The 20254-nt window shown below is 48.3% G+C and overlaps 1 protein-coding gene and 1 pseudogene across 1 annotated transcript; both read right to left on the bottom strand.

Annotated features, from left to right (window-relative positions):
* Positions 1 to 5016: 5016 nt before the first annotated feature.
* LOC116903943 lies at positions 5017 to 5572 on the bottom strand (annotated as a pseudogene).
* Positions 5573 to 10321: 4749 nt separating this feature from the next.
* Klrg2 (killer cell lectin like receptor G2) lies at positions 10322 to 19757 on the bottom strand. The gene is made up of 5 exons (XM_032905219.1): positions 19013 to 19757; positions 14972 to 15073; positions 14458 to 14603; positions 10961 to 11064; positions 10322 to 10636 (listed from the first exon to the last, which is right to left on the bottom strand). Exons 1-5 carry the CDS (start codon positions 19707 to 19709, stop codon positions 10516 to 10518), a joined length of 1170 nt encoding a protein of 389 aa, XP_032761110.1. The 5' UTR covers positions 19710 to 19757; the 3' UTR covers positions 10322 to 10515.
* Between the last annotated feature and the right edge of the window lie 497 nt (positions 19758 to 20254).

The raw sequence follows: 20254 nt of genomic DNA, 5'->3' as shown, positions 1-20254 counted from the left end.
ATTCTGATATTTAAATGGAATCATAAGGACTCTATACTCTCCCTTACATATATTTTCTGATTTATATCCTGCCTTTTCTGCTATATTTGCATCAGCATAAAGTGTAGGGGCCTCAGAAATTGGTATCCTTTTATTCTATAAGGGAGAATCTGATTAGTTCTTTTTATAATCTGAAGTTGCTTGCTTTGGGGTATTTGTTGTTAATTTTTTCCCCAAAAAAGTACTTCAAACTCTTTGCCAATGTTCATTTTTTGCTCATAATGAGCCAATGTAAGCATTAATAAAAGGCAGCATAATTTCTGCTGGATCTATTTCTGCTAACTGATGAAGTCTTATTTTTTTCCTTTTAGGATTAATTTAGATACTTTTTCTATATAGGTCTTTAATTTTTTTACTCTGTGTGCTAAAAATGGATATTTTTATCCATTTGGATAAATGGATAAGACATTATTCTCTCTCTGTACAATTTTTGAGGGAGAATGAGAAGACAACAAGATAACTACCATTCAAGCCATCTTTGGATTTAGGCAGTCTGTATGAGCACTTTGTAGTTTATTTCCTACCAGAGCCAATTATCAGCTTCAGCTGATAACCTTCTTGGATCATTAAGAGTTCTTTTCTTTCTTTTTTAAAAATATTATTTAGTGTATATGATTACACACCAGAAGAGGGCATCAGATCCCATTACAGATGGTTGTGAGCCACCATGTGGTTGTTGGGATTTGAACTCAGGACCTTTGGAAGAACAGTCAATACTGAGCCACTGAGTCACCTCTTCAGTCTTCATTAAGAGTTCTTAATTGTTCTCTTATGATTTTACCTTTTGTTGTAGAATTTCCTGTAGACTTATATCCTAGATAATTAATACAGTCTCTTCTATGTATTTTTTCAGGAGAATTTTAAATCCCCAATTAGGTAAAAGTCTCTTTGCTTCAGTAACTTTTTTTTTTTTTTTTCCAGAGCTGAGGACCAAACCCAGGGCCTTGCGCTTGCTAGGCAAGCGCTCTACCACTGAGCTAAATCCCCAACCCCAGTAACTTTTTTCCTAAGGTTTATCTCTATTTGAATTTGAAAGCAAAATATCCATATAATTGTAAATTATGGACTCAGGAAATTGCTCATGAATTATTTCCATTGGCTGTTGTACAAAATATTGGTACAAGGTAGAGGACTATTCAACATTCCTTGTCCTGCCTTTTGATTGGCATTGAATGGGCACTGTGAAAGTAAATCTACCTTGTTCCTGTAAGGGGATTGTGAAAAAGAGTCTTTTAAACAAATTGCTATGATAGGAAGGCAATAGAATTTCAGGCCGCACAGAACTGAATAGGGTTGTCTGTAGGAAAAGGAAAAAGTGAAGCTTCTGTGATCATGAGCTGGTGCCGTCTTCTTTCTCCTACACGTGACCTCTATTATGATTTTTCCTCTATTGGAAAAATGGCATGAGTCCACCTCGAAGCCTGCAATGTGCATGGCAGTTAGGATGAAGGTATTAAAACCCATGACCACGGTGACACAAAAAAAGGCCATACCTAATAGTGCCACCTTTTTGACCAAGCTTAGTTCCCTTCCTGCCCCCATAAACTTCTTCAAACACATAAGTCTGTGGGGGACATAGGTTCATTTAGTCCAACTTCCAAAGTCCCTGTCGTCTATAGCAGTCTTAACTATGGTAATGGTCCAAAGTTCGAAGTCTTCTGAGATTCATCCAATTACTTAACCAAAGCAGGACAGGAAGCCAACTGAGCAAACTGCAAACTCTCTCATCTCCGTGTCTGAGGTCAAAGTGGTCTTCGGATCGCCAACCCCTTTTCATCTTTGTTAGCTACAACAAACTTCTTTCTCCTGGACTGTTAGTAGCTTTCCTCACACAGTTCTGGTATCTTGGGGTCTCCAAGGCAACTCCAACAATTAGAACTTGTTCTGGGATCCACACATGATCTTCTGGGCTCCTCCAAAGGTCTTGGGTCTCATCTCCAGCTCTGCCCTCTGTAGCACTCTAGGCTCTGGTTGACTTCACTGCACTACTGCTGATGTTCTCGGTGATCATCCCGTGGTACTAGCATCTATATTATATGGAGTCTTCCATGGCAACTAGGCTTCACCAATAGCCTCTCATAGGCTCTCTTCATGGTGCCAAGCTTCAAATCCTTTGCATGACCCCTTCAGTCTTGGCCATCAACTGCAACTGAGGCTGCACCTTCACCAATGGCCTTCAACTGTTCTCCATGACCCCATAATACCTTTAAGACTACTACCACCTGCGTGATTCTTACATTTTGCCAAGTCCAGCTGCAGTATGAGGTACAACCTTGGCTATCTCTGGAACACAGGTTCTTCGTGCTCTCAGGAAACACTTCCCAAATTTCACCTCAATGATGCTGGTCTCTTCTTTTTTTTTTTTTTTTTCTTTTCTTTTTTTCGGAGCTGGGGACCGAACCCAGGGCCTTGCGCTTGCTAGGCAAGCGCTCTACCACTGAGCTAAATCCCCAACCCCTTTTTTTTTTTTTTTTTTTTTTTTTTTTTTGGGACCTGGGGACCAACCCAGGGCCTTGTGCTAAGGCGAGCACTCTACCATGAGCTAAATCCCAACCCATGGTCTCTTCTTAACCACTGTAATTTCTTAACTCCAACTAGCCATCATCAATTGTCCCAATAGTCCCATCTATTCTTGACTCTAAAGCCAGAGTCACATGGCTCAAGCATCTGGGGCTGGAACATGGCCCCCTTGTTCTACTATCACCAGCTTTCTGTTTTCAATGAATTTACTCTGCTTAAGCTTGGTTATCTTGGAACTTGTTCTTTAGATTGACTTTGAACTCAGTGGTCTGCATGCCTGTCTCCTAAATGGTAGGATTAAAGGTGTGATCCACCATGCCTTGGTTTAAGCTTTTCTCTACTTAGAAATTTCTCTGTCCCAGACTGGTCTTGAACTCAGATATCTGTCTACGGGGATTGAAGGTGTACCACCATGCCTGGACTTAAACTTTTCCTCACCTAGAACTTGCTCTGTCCCAGGCTGGCCTTAAACCCAGTGATCTGCTTGGTTTTATCTCCTTGAATTAAAGGTGTACCTCATCATATGTTGAACTAAACTTAGCTGGGTGGGATCTTGCCCCAAAGTCCCATTCCCTTAATCTGTTACCTCTTAGAGGATTCAGTTCCAGTCTACTTCCTGGTGTCCCTGTAATACTTGAACCATTTATTTTGTATTTTTCCTCTCTCAGCTTGCTCCTTTTCATTAAAATGCTCTTTATAAGACCAAAGAATAAAGTCTCTGTTGGGCTTTTTTGAGACTTCATTTGTCAATGCAATTAGTAAAAATCTCTTTACCTTAGCCTCAGGTAGACCCTTTAGATAAGGGCAAAAGGCAGTCACATTCTTCACCAAAATACCACAAAAACAGTCTCTATGCCACATACTGAAACTCTCCTGAAACTTCTTGGGCCAGGGCTGCACAATTCTAATCACTCTCAGCAACATGATCTTCCATATTCCTACCAGGATGGCCCATTACACCCCACTTGAAGCATTCCACTGCTTTCCAAATCCAAAGTCCCCCAAATCCATAATTTTTCCAAACAAAGGCATGGTCAGGTCCGACACAGCAATACCCCAGTCTCTGAAACCAATGTCTGTCTTAGGGTTTTACTGCTGTGAACAGACACCATGACTTAGGCAACTTTTATAAAGGATGACATTTAATTGGGGCTGGTTTATAGGTTCAGAGGTTCAGTGCATTATCATTAAGGCAGGAGCATGGCAGCATCCAGGAAGGCCTGGTGCAGGAGGAGCTGAGAGTTCTACATCTTCATCTATAGGCTGCTAGGAGAAGACTGGCTACCAGGAGGTTAGGACAAGTTTCTTAAAGCCTACGCCCACAATGATACACCTACCCCAGCAAGGCCATACCTTCTAATAGTGCCACTTCTTGGGTTAATCATATACAAACCATCACACACTGTAATTTCAATTCTGTTTCTAAGAGGCAGCAACTTAAGCCATTTGAGTGCATTTAAGAGTATGGCTTGTGGGGTTGGGGATTTAGCTCAGTGGTAGAGCGCTTGCCTAGGAAGCGCAAGGCCCTGGGTTCGATCCCCAGCTCCGAAAAAAAAAAAAATGAGTATGGCTTGATTTGTATATACTTACTACTCAGCCCAATTAAGATAGAATGTCCTCTAAAGTCCCTCCTTGGGAAATAATTTCTCTCATCCCCAAGATAACCATTCTAATTTCTGTTAAAAAGCAATTGTCCTCATATTGTAAAATTATATTCCTGCTGCCATTTCTTGGTTTGTCAATTTTGGACAGCAGTAGCTACTCAAAATGATGGCTTGCAAGCTTTACCTGTTGTCCTAGTTCCTCTTCAAGTGAAGCTAAAATATTTTGTTTACAGCCTCACCACATCCACATAGTCACTTTCTCCCTCTAAGTTTCTAAGCTTGACATCCAGGTACGGGGCAGGCAGGGGAGCTCCAACCAGATCGTTCTTGGCTTTGAAACTGAGAGCAGCTGGGGACTGGCTTCTGAAATCAAGACTACCAAAAGAGCTGAGAGCATGGTGGAGTACTTGGGAGGTTTAAGACGGAGGATCAGGAATTCAAGGTCATTCTCTCATACATAGTGTTTGGCCGACAAAAGATGGCTGAAAGCACCACACACAGGATGTTTGCTGGAAGGGCTTAGAAGTGATCATAAGAAACTCGTGGGAAATCTGGTAGTGGCACAGGCCTTTAATCCCAGCACTCGGGATGCAGAGGTAGGCAGCTCCCTCTGAATTTGAGGCCAGCCTGGTCTACATAGTTCCACGATAGCCAGCGCTACATAGTGAGAACCTGTCTTGAAAAAAGAAACAGCAAAAGAAAGAGAGAAAAGCCGTGAGAAAACCCAGGGTGTTCCTAAGATGCTCCCTGCCCATTGAGTGTATTGCTGGGATTCAGCGTCTGAATAGCCAGGGCTAAGCTTTGCTTTTTATTAGTTTGGCTCTGGCCTCTGTTTTCTTTCTTTCTTTTTTTCTCCCTATCCTTATGTTTATTAAAAACTGACAAACAAACAAAACCTGTACAAAAAATACCCCAAATTCCTTATCAATTTGAAACAGCAATCTTGAGAGACCTTATCGCCTAGGACCCCCTCTTCCTCTGCCGCGACCACGTCCTCTTCCTCTACCCCGGCCTCGGCCTCTTCCTGCAACAGCTTCTCTTTTCTTAGATTTCACTTTAGGTTCAACATCCACAAGTAGTGTATCTAGAGGTAAGCTGTCTGGTAGAATAAAATACCGAATGTTCTTGCCTCGAATACCCAATGTTTCCAACTGTATAGGTTCTCTGTTCTCCAGGGTCATTTTCACAGCTTTGAGGTGCGTATTCATGCTGACATCTACATGTGATTGTTCCATGGACTTGTGTTCCATTCTTCAATTCAATGGTTACAGTTTCATGACTCAGTTTCATCAAAAATCTCACGAGCTTCATCCTAGCGGCGCAGTCTCCCTTCTAGTCCGACTGTCCATGGAATTCAGGCTCCAAAGACCCACGGAATAGGGGTATGAATGGCCGGAAGAGCGCGCGGAGGCCTGCGGATCTGGCCTCTGTTTTCTTAACCTTTGTCTACTCAGGTACAATTTCTTACAGTTTGTTCTCCGTTAGTTTCTGTTCACCGCCCCAGATAGTGATTTTTGTGGTCCTCCTGTGTATAAGGAGGCCTGTCACCATTCTTGGAGAAGCAACGACCCACACATCCACAGTCAGTCAGCCTGGGCCTGCACCTGCCCTCCTGCACTGAGGCTTCGGAGCTCTTCACCTGCCTTCCCTGTCAGAACAGACCTGCAGCTCTGGAGCGCCCTGCTTCCCCCTTTTTTCGTAATGTATTTGAGCAGAACATCTAGTTCCTCCTCCTACAGTTTATAGTTGGTGCTCCTGCTTGTTGATGAATGTGTTCTACAAGAAAAGCCAGGGCGCAGAAGCATGGTGGGAGGCTTAGAAGTATTAAAGGCAATGCTAAGCAGGGCAGGAGCATGGTGGCTGACAGACCTGGAACCCCAGGTTCTGCCACATACTAGCTATGTAACTAGATACTACAGTCAGACTAAGTAACAGCCCCAGCACTAAAGAACTGCCCATGTTCCCTAGTTTCTCAGCTATTTAGGTTTGAGGAAGCCAAAACATATTCAAGAACCAGTGACCAGACCAGGTGATATAAATTCAGTTCAGACTGACTCTTAGCCAGCAACTCTTTATTTTTTCCAATTATTAAATGGCAAGTTATATGTTCAATGTGCTTAAAAGGACAGTGTAGTTGTGTTACATGCTTTCAGTCCCAGCAGAGCAAATTCAAGGACCGCCAAGACATCATAGTGAAAACCCTGTGTCAAAACAAAACAAAAAGAAATAGAAGAAAAGAAAAATGCCTGAAAGGCTACAACAGTTGTCTTCAGCAAAAACTTTGAGATGGAGTTTTCCCGCACTGGCATTCAGCAGTTACATACTCGGTACACTTGACAAGGTTGTGCCACTGTTGAGAAGCCTGTCTTCCCTTATTTCTGGCAGAATTATCTCTGTTCTCAGACTTGTTCTGTCTCCTTTGAATAGCACAGGTAGAAGTATCAGTAGTCACTTTCAAGTCCGGCTGCTTTTCCAGAGATTCGTCTGTGTTTTGTGTCTATCAATAGATATACATTCACAGGTTAGAAAAGTACAGTGTTCGACATATACGTGTTAACCCCCAGAACTTACATAAAGCCTGATATGGAGGCTCCTACCATGAGATGGGAGCAGAGAGGAGAAACCCAAAAGTTTGGCAGCCAGTGGACTTGGCATGTGCAACAGTAATAACAGACTCCATGCCTAACAAGGTGAAACATGAGGACTACACCCAAGATTGCCCTTTAACCTCCACATACACACTGTGTCATACCCCACTTAGGTTCATGTGTGTGCACAAGCACATCATACATGCATGAGCACACATACAAAAGACAAGCATTTAAAAAAAAAAAAAAAAAAGACGTGGCCATACGTTTGGCATACACCTTTAATTCCTGCATTCAGGAGGCAGAGGCAAGAGGATCTCCATGAGTTCGAGGCCAGCCTGGTCTACCTAGTGAGTTCCAGGACATCCAGGACTACATCAAAAGACTGTCATGAACAACCAAAATAAAAAAACAGTAGAGAAATTTGAAGTGTGCATGTGAGTGCCTTGCCTGCATGTATGTTATGTGCATTCTAGCACCTGTGGTAGTCATAAGAGGTAATCAGATCTGGGGCTGCAGTTCCAGATGCTTGTAAGCTACCATCTGGGGTCTGGGGACCAAATCAGGTCTTCTGCAAAGGTTATGAGTGCTCTTAGTTACTGGGCCAGCCCCAGAACTATTTGTTTTTATAACTGAGTATACTCCAATGTAAGGCCGTGGCACCGGTGGACTCTTCACTCTTTGTATGTTTATTTGGTTTTTATGTTTTCTTTGATAAAGTGTGGATTCACTTCTCCAGGGTCTGCACTATTGACCTCCCCTCTGCTGCCTGGCAAGTCCTTTATCCTCTTTGATTTTCAGCTTGGGAATAGCAGAGTAACAGGAGCCTGGAAGATTCCTACTGTTCACTGTACTATTAGCCTGCTGTCCTGCTCTGAAAACTCTCCCCTCCTCCCATTGTCTTCATATTTTAGTGCAGTGTGGAAGTTTCCACTCTGGTTGCAGTGTGACTTCATTCCTGGCCACAGTTCAGCAATCCAGGGGCACTAGAGCCTGCCTAAGGTGTTCAGAGTCCTTTCTTTTGACTAGAAGTTTCCAGCTTAGGTTGGCTATCTCTTCTAGACTTGAGGACAGGTAAGGTAAGCACTTTTGGTGACTATGTTCTTCCAGGCAGGAAATGGCCCAAAAGGAGAAAGATGATCATGCGAAGAGAAGCCACTCCAGTTCCCCTTTTCTGCTTATCCTATTTAAAATTTGTTGTTAATAACCTGGAATCCAGCTTTATTAGTTTACTAGGTCATAGTGGGAATTAGATGTGCTCATGCAGGTAAGTACACTGGATGGCACGCCACAAGAACTGTTTATGTAAGAAGACATGGCTTTCCCAGGCAGGATTGCTTAGCATTGGAGCCCCGGTGTTCCTGGGGTGTCCTTAGATCCACACACACCTTAACCACAGATCCATGTGCATCGTGGGGAAATGCCTTTGTAGTTTTGGGCCAGCTTCTCTCCAAAGCATAGCTTGTCCACTCTTGGTCAGAACTCTGACAGGGACTGAAGCATACCTTTAAGACTCTGAGAAATGGGAACTGCTCTCTCTGAGAGGCAGGATTGCTTGATGCCTATTCTCAGACTCCCTACAGATAATCTAAATGTCTCCTTGTGCTGTTCGGGACCTGGGGACTGAAATCAGGTCATCAAGCTTGGTGGTAAGTGCCTTCACCTGTTGAGCTGAGCTATCTTGCCAGCACTACATTCTTAAAATTGTCTGTGTGTGTGTGTGTGTGCGTGTGTGTGTGTGCGTGTGCGAGCGCGCGGGAGGGCGAATGTGTGTGAGGGGTTGGGGCTAGTGCACATGTGGAAGTGAGAGTCAGTTCTCTTCTTCCCTCTCCATGTGGGTTCTGGGGATCACATTCAGGTTGCCAGGCTGTGCAGCGAGTGCTTTTACGAGCTGAGCCATCTTGTTAGCCACAAAGTTCTTCATAAAGATACCAGTCATACTTGACTAGCCACATGAATGGCCTCATTTTTACGTGAGTGTGCACACACACCGTATTTCCCTAAAGGTCACATTGTAGGTATTGGGAATTGGAATTTCCATAGTTTGAAGAGACCCAATTCAATCCAAAGGCATAATCCTGGTTATACTGCTGCTGCTTATTCTAAGGATATGGATTCTCCTAGAGTTTTCTCTTGCTTAGGATTCTCCCTTGGCTGCTGCTCTCTAAAGGGGTACTGGCTGCTTGGACAGACTGATACACACAATAGACTTTTGGCGTAGGGATGCCAGGACATTGCTTTCTCCTGCAAATGTCCGTGTGAGCACCAAGGGCGGGAAGCTGAAACAGTTCAGAACTTTGTCAAAGAGTGAATTCAGATGAATACAGCTTAAGCCCTGCACTGGAGAAGCACCGGGGAAGGGGACCTAGGACAGGAACCCTTAGTAGCTTGTGGAGGACCTCAGGGAGCAGGGTATGGCCAGATGTTCCATGGGTGTTTCCTCAATCCACAGTGGTGTGTGCTGATGTATTAGCTACTTTTCTTGTTGCTGCAATGAGTTATGTGACAACTTACAGAAGGGAGAGTGTTTTCGCTCCCAATTTGAGGAAGCAAACAGGAAACAGGGAGGGATGAATGCTGGTGCTCAACCCTTTTCTCTGTTCATCCCAGGACCCCAGCCTGTGGGATGCTACCACATTTAGAATGGCCCTTCCCACCTCAATCCAACTCCCTCACGGGCACGCCCGGGGTGGGTGTGTATCTTCTTTTCTCAAATGTACTGTATGAGCCTCTACAAGGCTCCCCCACTCCATTTTATGTATTTTTCCTGGATGTATATCTGCATCTGTAGGTCATGCAGTGCCTGAGGATGGGGGTGTGTTATGGGGGTGTGGGGGAAGGCAATGCTGGAGTAAGTTTGAGTTCTAGGAACCAAACACGGGTCCTCCGGAAGAGGAGCCACGGGCTTTTACCTGCTAAACCATCTTATGAGGGCCCAGTCTTTAAAAAAAAAAAGGTTTTATTTTAGTGTGTGAACTTGTGGATTTTTTGGGGGGCGGGGGTGCCCACCCCTTTACATTCGGTCCCAGCCAGCCCATCTCAGAATAGGTTTGGTGCCTCCCTTTGGGGACTCCAGGGCTCCCAGCTAGCTCAACCCTTAAGGTTGTGGCAAGGCAGAGAAGGTAGGGCTGCCTGGTCAGAAGACCAGAAGTGCCCCAGCTTGGCAAGCAGAAACTTCTATGGAGCATGAGGCTGACTGAGGAAGGAAATGGAAGGTGGGGAGGTTTGGTGCAGCTCCTCCTCCCATGGCTGCAGGGACCACCAGCCTGAAGTGTCTTTGGACTTCTGAACAATGTTGGGACTGTTAAGACTAGAGAGTCTGTGGAAATTAGACTGAATACATTTTGCATTATGAGTTAACCACGGGCTGGGTGTGGTGGCACACCCCCTCACAGTAAGTTCCAGGCCAGGAGAGCCTGTCTCAAAACAAAGCAAGACAGCCATGAATCTTCAGGGTATTTGTTACAGGAGTGCTCTGGATTGATGCTGAAATGTCTGGCACAAGTCTGCTCACGGCTGGTAGTGCTGTGTTTAGGGTGTAGAGGTAGAGCCTGTCTGTGGAGGTGTCAACAGTGACAGGCCTTTGAAGGATCCTCCCACTCCTGGCTCCAGCTCTTCCTCGGCCGCTGCGGACTGGGCAGCTCGGCCAGGTGCAACCCTCTGAACCCGTGAGCCTGGTAATGCTTGCCTCTTTGAAGTTGTTCCTGTCACCAAAGCAAAAGCAATGGATACAGCTCCAGACAGGTCTGATGCAGGAGACTAAGTCATTTGGTTCCTTTGGCACAGACCCAGGGTCTGGGAGAGCTGCAGTCAAGAGCCACGAGCCTGCCTTCTTCCAAACCCCCACAGCTGAAGTCTGGGTGGTCCTCATTGTCTTCCGGGAACCTGTGGTGGGGTGGGGGGAGAGAGAAAAGAGAAAACACTCAGGTTGCTGGGTGCAATATTGTGTAAGTCACTACACAGGAAATACCTGGAAAGAGCCCTGGCAGTGTCTCCTGATGGTCAGTTACATGGCAGAACCAACAAATCCCTATTCTAAGCAGCCATGGCAGTTCTGTCTTGGTAAATGTGTTGGGGACCCACATCAGGGTTGGGGTGGAAGGGTAAGCCAGTGCTAGCCCACCTTGGCTGGATGTAGAAGGGGTCTCCTGTCGGCACTGAAGGCTGGGTGGGGCAAAAGGAGGCTATAGAGGGAACCCGCTTACTCACAGTTGGGATGGCAAGGGAACCCCATCAGTCCAGTGCCAGCCTTCAGGGCCTCGTCGGGCCCCCACCCAGGAGCCCTTGGTGACCTGGTATTTTCTTAAGAAGTCCTGGGGGAGAAAAGTGGGAAGTTACTCTTTACACACCATGGCTCACTAGGGCATTCATTTCCCTGAAGCTTCTGCAGGATTCCAGCATAATTTTCCAGGAAGTAGTCGGCTCAAAGAGCTTGCGAAATACCTGCACTTATGGAAGATGATCTGGATGCTCACTGGCGGCCTGGCACTGTGCTTAGGCCAGTAGGCAGAAGGGCTGGGGGGCAGGGACTAGGGTCAGGGGAGGCACGAGGCAGATTAATGGTGTAGTCTCTACAGGAGCAAAATTACTTTGCATGGGTTCAGTGGTGTTAAAGCCGGTGAGCACAGGACTGGGAGGAGGCTCAGTGGTTAAAGGGCTTGCTTCCAAGCTTGATGAGCTAGGTTCAATCCCTGGGACACACATGACAGAGAACTAACTCCTCAAAAACTGCCTTCCCATCTCCACACACACACACATTGTGGTGTGTGCATGTATGTCCCCCTCCAACAATAATAAAATGCACTAAAACTATGGCATGACCTTAGCAACAAGAAACAAATGTGTGCATGAATGTCTACGTAAGGAGTAACAGAAACCAGGCGGCCATTCAGCCCAGCCAAACTGGTGCGCCCCAGATCCCAAGAGCCCTTGTCTCAAGCGGCCCCCGAGGAACAACACCACAGGTTGACTTCTGGCATCTACATGCAAGAGCACATGCATGTATACACATCACATGTGCAAGGGCACACGTGCTGGTGGTGGGTGTTGTCAACCTGACAGAGCTGGGAAAAGGGAATCCTAACAGGGAAAACGAATGGTCCCAGAGGACTGGCCACAGGCAAGTCCATGGTGATGTTTTCTTGGCTGTCAATTTGACAACATCTGAAATTAACTAAACCCAGAGGGCTGGGAACACCTGTGGGGGATTCTTTTTTCTAAATTAAACTATCTGAAGTGGGAAGACCCAGTCTAATCTGGATCCTTGAGGTAGAAAGATACACTTTTTAAACAGATCTTTAGAGATGGCAAGACCCACCTTTAATCTGCCCACACCTCCTGCTGGCAGCCCAGGTAAAGGACACAGAAGGAGGAAGCTTGTTTCCTTTCTGCTTGCCTGCTCTCCCTCTCACTAGCAAGTCCACCCTGGCACTGGCATTAGAGCCTCCTTCTTCAGGATTCTGGCAGATACTGAAGACCAGTAGGGACATCCAGCCTTACAGACAGAACAACTACTGGATTGTCGAACCTTCCATTGGGAGACATCCTGATCCCATTTATATACACAGAAAATGCGTGCATGCATGCACACGGGTAATATTTATATTCACTCTATAAGTTCACTTACTCGGGAGAGCCCTGACTCATACAGGCCATGTAAGAAAGTGGGACAAGCAAGCCACAAGGAGCAAGACAGTAAGCAGCACTCTTTCATGGCCTCCGCATCAGCTGCTGTCTCCAGGTTCCTGCCCTGAGTTCCCACGCTGCCTTCCCAGAAGATGGACTGTAAGCAGTAAGTGAAATAACCCTTTCCTCCACTAGTAACTTTTAATCATGGCGTTTTATCACAGCAATAGGAACCTGATGAGATAGGAGTGCTGTGATAGACCTAATCATGTGTTGTGTGAGGATGGTGAGCTTTCGGCTGGGAAAGCCCTTGAGTGCCCAGAGCTCACTGAGGTGCTGTGGGAACACTGTCTCAGAAGATAATGCTGAGAGCAGGCAGCGATGAAGGCGGAGGTCTGGCTTGTGAGATTTCGGGGGGAAGCTTGAGAGTCCTCTAAAGACTCTCAGAGCCCCTGATAATTTGAACCACTATAGTGACACCTTTGCTTTGCTGGGCCAATTGATACAGCTAGGGCTGTGACTAAGAAGAGACCAGCATCACTGAGGCAAAAAGTGTGGGAAGTGTTTCCTCAGGTCCACACACAGGCTGTGGCCCAGAGTAGGCCAAGGCTTTACCTTGTGTTGGTAATGTGTAAGAGTCCCCATGGTACTAGATTTGAAGGCATGAGGAGGTCATGGAGAGCAGCTGAGGCTTGGCGTCATGAGAGGAGAGGCCAGTGGTGAAGGTGCAGCCTCGATTGAAGTAGAAGCCAAAGAGTTGAGGGGGCCATGGAGAGAAGTTGAGGCTTTACACATGTGGCAGGGTCAGAGTTCCCGAAGAGAGCCCAGGGGAGGCAGGTGAAGGTGCAGCCCAGTTGCAGTGGAGACTCAACAATTTGGAGATGTCAGGACCATGGGATGGCCACCAAGGACAGCAGCTGTAGAATGGAGCTGGCCTGAGCCTAGGAGATAAGATGTGTGTGCTGTGAATGGGAGAGCTGGAGAGGCCGGGCTGTCCAAGCCGTTTGGAACCCAAGCTGTGAGTAAACCCTAGACACTGGACCCTGAGTTACTTAGGTAGTTGGGGTTGGATTTGCTTTGTTCAAATTGTAACTGTGCCCTGGTTCTTCCTTTTTGGTGTAAGAAAGTATTTACAATTTTTTAGTATTCTAAAGACGGGAGACTTTGAACAATAAAGAGACTCTGGATGTTTTTAAAAAGACTAAACTTTTAAAGTATTTGCAAGTTTAAATACTGTGGGACTTTTAAATGTTGGATGTCTTGTACTGTGATATTTATATTAATTGGAGCTCTTGAGGTGAACAAGAAAGGAAATATTATGGTTTAATAAGTGTTATTTTTGTGTGTCAAGGGTCAGTTGTGCTGACTGGTTTTGTCAACCTGACACAAATCCAGGCACAAATCTTTTTGTTGTTTTATTTTTAAGACAAGGTCTTACTATGCAGCCCTGGCTGGCCTGAAACTTATGTAGGTCATGCTGGCTTTGAACTCACAGAGATCCACTGACCTCTGCCTCCAGGGTGCTGGGATTAAAGTTGTGCAAACTTTACACATCTAGAGGAAAGGGAATATCTAGACAAGGCCTGTATAAGGCTGGCCTGTAAGCTGCTGTTGCACCCCTTTAATCCCAGCACTCAGGAGGCAGAGGCAGGTGGATTTCTGTCAGTTCAGGCCTGCCTGGTCTACAAAGTAAGTTCCAGGACATTGAGGGCTGTTACACAGAGAAACTCTGACTTGAAAGTAAAAACAAAACAAAAATTGAGAAGCTATAGGCACGTCTCTTGATTAGTGATTGACAGGAAAGATCCCCCCAGTAAGCAGCACTCCTCCATGGCCTCTGCATCAGCTCCTGCCTTGACTTCCTAGGTTGATGGATGAAAAGCTGTAAGAAGAATAAATCTTTTCTTTCCTTCCTCGGTTGACTTTGATCATGGTGTCTCATCACAGCAATATAACCCTAACAGACAGACAGACACCAGACAGACAGACATGCACTCGGAGGTGGGGGGAAGGGGTTCTTCCAAGGCTAAGATTCAGGGGTCTGGGACGACACATACCCTCCCCTAGCCAGCCATTCTCACCTGGGTGTGGCTCAGCAGAGGCAGTGTGGCCTGGTGGGCTGAGCAGAATGCTTGGCTGCTCTCCCAGTCTTGGACTTCTTCAGAGAGGTAGTAACAGTGTTCCTGAGACCACATCCAGCCTTGAGGGCACGGTTGGCATTTGGCTCCTGAAAGCAGAGACTTGTCAGTCAAGGGGAGTGTCTAAGGTGCTATGCATGAATACACTGAAAAAACAAATCCTGGTCCTGACCTTGGCTAAGGAGGTGAGTCTACGGGTAGGGAGCTGGCAAGCATCCGTGGGAAGGATGGTGGCCAGAGGAAGCCCTAGGAAGGTTGTCCAGCTTTCAACTGTGCACAGTTCCCTTGGACAGGGGCTGGCGTTCTCATTACCAGTCAGGTCACAAGCTGTGACTGACGGGAGAAAAGGGTCAAGCTCTCTTCCCTTTGCTAAATAAGGCCTGTGTCTTCATGCTGCGCCTCATATCCTGGCCTCAAAGGTGCTGTAAGTACACAAAATAGGGATGGGATACCATACCGCCTCTAGAGGCCAGTGCCACAATCGCCACAGTGCAGACTGCTAGCAACACAGCCATGACCACCAGAGCCCAGCGCAGAGACTTCATGTACTGGGGCAGCCCTGGAGAAGGAACAGAGAGGTAAGTGATGAGAGGCCACTCTGACTACATATATACAACCCAGAACGATTCTGCTCGCCACCCCACACCACACAGACCAGCCCCATGGTCAGCTTGGCTCAAGATACAGAGGCAAAGCACCCAGGTTAGATCAGAACTTTATATTCAGGAGAGACGTGCTACAATACGCTCTACTTCCTTCTCACATGGCTACAGGACAAAGGCTCTACAAAACAGAGCAAGGGACTCAGTACACGCATGCCTGGCAGTAGATGGGCAGGGTGCCTACAGGCAGCAGCGGACAGAGGAACCAGGTCTCTAGGGGTAACCTGCCACAGAAGAGCAATCCCGCTAAACTGCAACTCCACAAGGCCAAGGTCAAGCAAGGTCAAGTCCCGTTAATGTTTTCACTCAAAGATTTTTTTTCCCCCCATCAAAACTGAGCTGCCTTTCCAGATCTGAGGTCATGGATGAAGACGAGTGCAAATTCTATTCTCCACGGCCGTGAGTAGTCAGCAGCTGTGGGCCTTGTCAATGGCTCCAGGGCCGAGGGCATGAGGTACCTGGGAGGCTGTGGGCAGGGAGTGAGAGTCTGAACAGGAGACAGGGTCACACCCACCTCTTTTCTGTTATCCTATTCTTAGGGGGGTTTTGTTTACTTTGTTTTGTTTGAGACAGGGTCTCTCTATATAGTCATGACTGTCCTGGAACTCTCTGTGTAGCCCAGGCTGGCCTTGAACTTAAAGAAAACCACCTGTCTCTGCCTCTGGAGTGCTGGGTTTAAGGACATGAACCACCATGCCCAGCTATCCCTATATTTTGAGATAGCATATAACTATGTTTCCCAATCTGGCTCTGTGCGTGTGCTCCTCCCACCTCAGCCTTCTGAGAAGCTGGGACGACAGGCTGTACCCAAGGCAGGCATGTGGCTCAGCAGGTGACCGTGCTTGCCCCCAGCCCTGATGCTGGTCCGAGACCTGCATGGTAGGAGATCAACGTAGAGGTTTTCCGTCTGACCTCCACACACATCCAGTGCTGCATGCCACCCACACCAATAAGAATATAAACGTAGCCTCTAAGAGGTTGTCTGGCCCAAGACACAGCTTGTGGCTGAGTCGCCCTGAGAGTGAGTACCAGGTGTCTGACTTCTGCTGCTGCTGTGGTAAAATACCCTGAGAAAAGCAACTTAAGGAGAAGCAGCCTCTGACGGCTCCCAGCTCAAGCACAGATTTCATCATGGAGGGAGGGGAAGGCAGCAGGAGCCTGAGGCGGCTCTCCTGTCATGTCCACAACAAGGGAACAGTGGAAGATGAATGCATCAGTACACAGTTTACCACCCTCCTTTTATATATGTATGTGCTCCTTCGAGACAGGGCTTCTCTGTGTAGTCCTGGCCGTCCTGGAACTCTGTGTAGACTAGGCTGGCCTCAAACTCAGAGATCTTTGAGTCAGACTTAGGTTCACCTCCTTCTGCTCCGGGCGTCTGCTCCCCTCCTGTGGTGTCTTCCTCTGCACTGAGTACCAAGAACAGTCTTGCTTCAAAATCCCAACCACCCCACAACCCCATCAAAACCTGAACTGTCTTTGGAATTCCACACCCCCCAGCCTCATCCCAGCAGTCTCCCTGGCCCACTACAATGTAGTCAAACTGACCTGTGCTTACACTTTTTAGAGTTCCTACTGCCTGGACAATATGGAGGACAGGGCCAGGTGAGGCTTGTCTTCAGCTCCTTCTCCATAGGAGGTGTGCTAATTTCCAGACAACCACTGAGATCAAACACCCTGCCTTCTCCCCAGGATCGGGGAATAATGCGTTCTGACTTGTACAGACAGACAGACTGCCTGAAAAGACACTGATGTGCCAGGCACTGGAGATGTGGGCAGGTCCATGCCGCCACCTTCTGAACCCCTGAGGAGATACTTAGAAGGGGCAATCATAGCCTTTGTGGAGAATCCTGGGATAGTGAAGCAAAATCCAACTTGATCTAAGTTGCCCTTGGCAGTGAGACGGTAAATCCAAGCCAAGACCCAAGGGAGAGGCATTCGCCACGTGGGACTTCGGACCCTCATGCAAGCAGGACCCTGCAGACCCAGGCACCTTTTTATTTATCTCTCCAACTCTCCGCATGTTTTCCTTTGTGGAAGGACATCTGGTCCACCATCTAGGTACCCATAAGAGATGTGAGAGAGATCTCCATCCTTCAGCCAGTTTAGTTGTACCTGGCTCGTGGTCCTGCCCTCTGCACTGCCTCCTGATCCTGCCTTCTGCCATCGTTCCTGTCTCTAGGCCTAGCATTTGCCTCAGCTCTCCTCCAGATTAAAGAATCTGATAAAGGAGCTGACAGGTGGCTCAGTGGTTAAGAGCACTGGCTGTTCTTGCAAAGGCTCTGGGTTTAATTCCCATCGCCCACAATCTGGCTTACAACTAAGTGCCTTTAATTCCAGTTTGAGAGATCTAATACTCTCTTCTTTCTGGCCTCTGTAGGCACCAGGAGTGTAGTGGTATACAGACATACAAGCAGACACTCATATACATAAAAATTAAAAATATAAAAATGTTGATAAAAAAAACCTATAGGCTAGTACATTTCCCTAAAGAGGTGCATGTTATCATCCCTAGAACAGTGACTAAACGAAGGCCATTTGGCAAAGATGAATTAAGGTTCCGATGGAGGTGAGGTTGCTGCTCAATTAACCCTGAGATGGTGGCTGTCCCTACCGGACAGCAGACGGATCCAGCCTAATACCAGAGGGACAGCAAGGGATCTAGCACTAAGGGGAAATAAGGGATCTGTCCTGGAGCCTCAGTGAGAGCACAGCCCTGTTTAGCACCACCTTAGACTAGGGATCCTGTGTCAGACCTCTGATGTTCACACTGCAAGATACTAAACTTGCATCACCCAGAGGAGCAAGCCTGAGGGAAACTTGCAATACTCACCCCACTCTGCCGAAGTCTGCTCATGGAAGTCTAGGTTTTTAGTGATCTAAGTCTCTGAGCCCTCCCTTACCTGAGGACCCCTGGGTACTGCCTATGGCTTAACCTTTCTTCTATTGCCCCACGTTCGGGCAATTTGCTTTCTAGGCGAGGTACTACTAGCCCCTTCAGGCCTCTCTGTTCTCTCCAGACGAATTGAACATCCACTACCCACAACCCAGGATGGCCCGGTTAACCAACCACAATGGAGCAATTCCTTACTCGGGACTAACAACCTTTAGGGGGCTGTACTCGTTAGTGTTTTGTCAACCTGGAAAGGGGATCCTCCCTTGAGAAAATGCACCCATCAGATTGGCAAGTACAGCTCGTAGGCAAGTCTGTAGGGCACTTTCTTAACCACCACGGGCAGATGGAGGTGGGGCAGAGGTGGTATAAGAAAGCACGCTGAGCAGAAAGCCAGGAAGCAGCCTTCCTCTGTGGTTTTGCTTCTGTTCCTGCTTTGGCTTCCCTTGATGATAAACTGTAACCTGGAAACCAATAAATCCTTTCCTCCCCAAGTTGGTTTTGGTCAGTGTTTTATCAGAGTAAGAAAAAGCAAACCAACACAGGGGCTCTCTGCACTGCTAGACTCCGTGTCTCCTTCACAAGTAAAGCGACACGCATGCCCAGCCATCTGGCTCCGAGCTAGTTCAATGGTGCTGATGGATAATCCTCCTCAAGGCGGAAAGGAGTCCAGTCCTTGGAAGTGTACCCAGGCCACCACTGCCACGTGATTCTGAATCACTTCCCCTCACCTTACCCAGAGTTCTACTTCAAGATGCTGCCCACACTAAGAAGCAATGAGAAAGTTTCTGGGAGCAGGGCTGGGGGTGGCGAGGGGGGCGGGCAGGATCCTGGGTTGGTTCTTAGTAATTCTGAGACAGAAGTAGGATGGACTTGGGACAATCAGATGGGCTCCTGGTTAGTCTAGTGAAGGGATGGGGCACGGACACCTTTGAGCACTCACCTATGAGCGTGATGGCCCGCGGCAGTTTCTTGCCATCTAGGCCTACGCGCTGCAGCAGTGCGTCGTCCTCCTTGGTCAGCCCGGGCTCGCGGCAGGGACAGCGGCAGCGGCAAGGGGGCGAGCCTGGGGGAACCCTGCAGCCCTCAGCCGGGCCGACAGGCTCCGTCGCGGTCGCCGCAAGCGGCGATCCTCGGCTCCACGTGGAGCCTGGTGACGGGGCGCGCGGCAGCCACTGGGGAGTGGGAGCGGAGCGGCGGGCAAAGGCTGGCGATTCCGGCACAGGCACGGTGAGGAAGCGCGTGGACGGCGCAGGCGAGGGCGCGCGACTAGCCCCAGCGGCGCCCACGGGCTTCACGCGCACGTCCACCTGCAGCTCCACGGGCGCCCAGGATCCCGGCGCGGGATCTCCTGACGCGGTCCAAGGCTCCAGCTCCCCTTCGCCATCCCGGGGCTGCTCGGTGCACGAGTGGCTCGGGGACGGCAGCTCGCGGCTGCACGAGCCCAGGCGGCGGAAGGCGCCATAGCCCAGGCTGAGCGGCGGCACGCGCGGGGAACCGGACCCGGTGGGAGGCTGAGACTTCTCCGGGAGCTCCTGGGACTGCGCGTCCGCCGCCTCCCTCCCGGTCCGCTCCGGCCTCGGGCTGTCTTCGGAGGCTCTGGGTTGGGGCGCCTCCGCGGGGACCTGCGGCGGCTCCATTTTCGAGCTTTCCGAGGGCTCCGCTAGGGACCTGGTCTCACCCTGGCCTCCTCCAGACGCCTCTCGCTCGGATCCGCTCCGTCCCGCGCTCCGGGACCTCGAGACTCGCCGAGCGTCGCGTTCTAGGCTGGGCCCCCAGAAGTTTCGGGTCACTTAAGTTATCAACTGCACGCTTCACTAGGGGACCGTGTGTGATTGGCTGTGGCTATGGATTGGCCAGCCCTGCCTTTCCGTGGCACGGGTTGCTGGGAGGACCGGGTTGAAGGAGTCACAGGGTGGGCGGTGGCTCTAAAGGCAGCACTGGGAACCCCGGACTGGAGCCCCACCCGTTCTCTCCGCTGGCTCTGTGCCGCGTGTGGATTTAGTTGTAGACCGGTTGGGAAGCGATTGACTAAATCTGCGTGAACAAGGACTTCAGAAGTTTCAGAACAAGGAAAAGGGATGGTACCAGGGGTCACCGGTTGCGGTTTGGAAGAGAGTGGAAGGTTGAAATCCTGATTCCAACTCTGGAAGCTTGACTACTAGTAGCCACACTAGTAGCACAG

This window comes from Rattus rattus, chromosome 6 (assembly GCF_011064425.1).
Source record: "Rattus rattus isolate New Zealand chromosome 6, Rrattus_CSIRO_v1, whole genome shotgun sequence".
NCBI lineage: Eukaryota > Metazoa > Chordata > Mammalia > Rodentia > Muridae > Rattus > Rattus rattus.
This window is presented reverse-complemented; position numbering and strand designations above follow the sequence as displayed.

Bases quoted from the DNA above. Each gene is read 5' to 3' on its own strand.
- Klrg2 (XM_032905219.1), bottom strand. From the start codon at position 19,709: ATGGAGCCGCCGCAGGTCCCCGCGGAGGCGCCCCAACCCAGAGCCTCC. The intron at 14,604-14,971 runs GTATGGTATCCC...CTCTGCTTTCAG, and splicing joins GGCACTGGCCTCTAGAGGCG to GAGCCAAATGCCAACCGTGC. The intron at 10,637-10,960 runs GTGAGTAAGCGG...ACCCCACCACAG, and splicing joins GTTCCCTTGCCATCCCAACT to GTTCCCGGAAGACAATGAGG.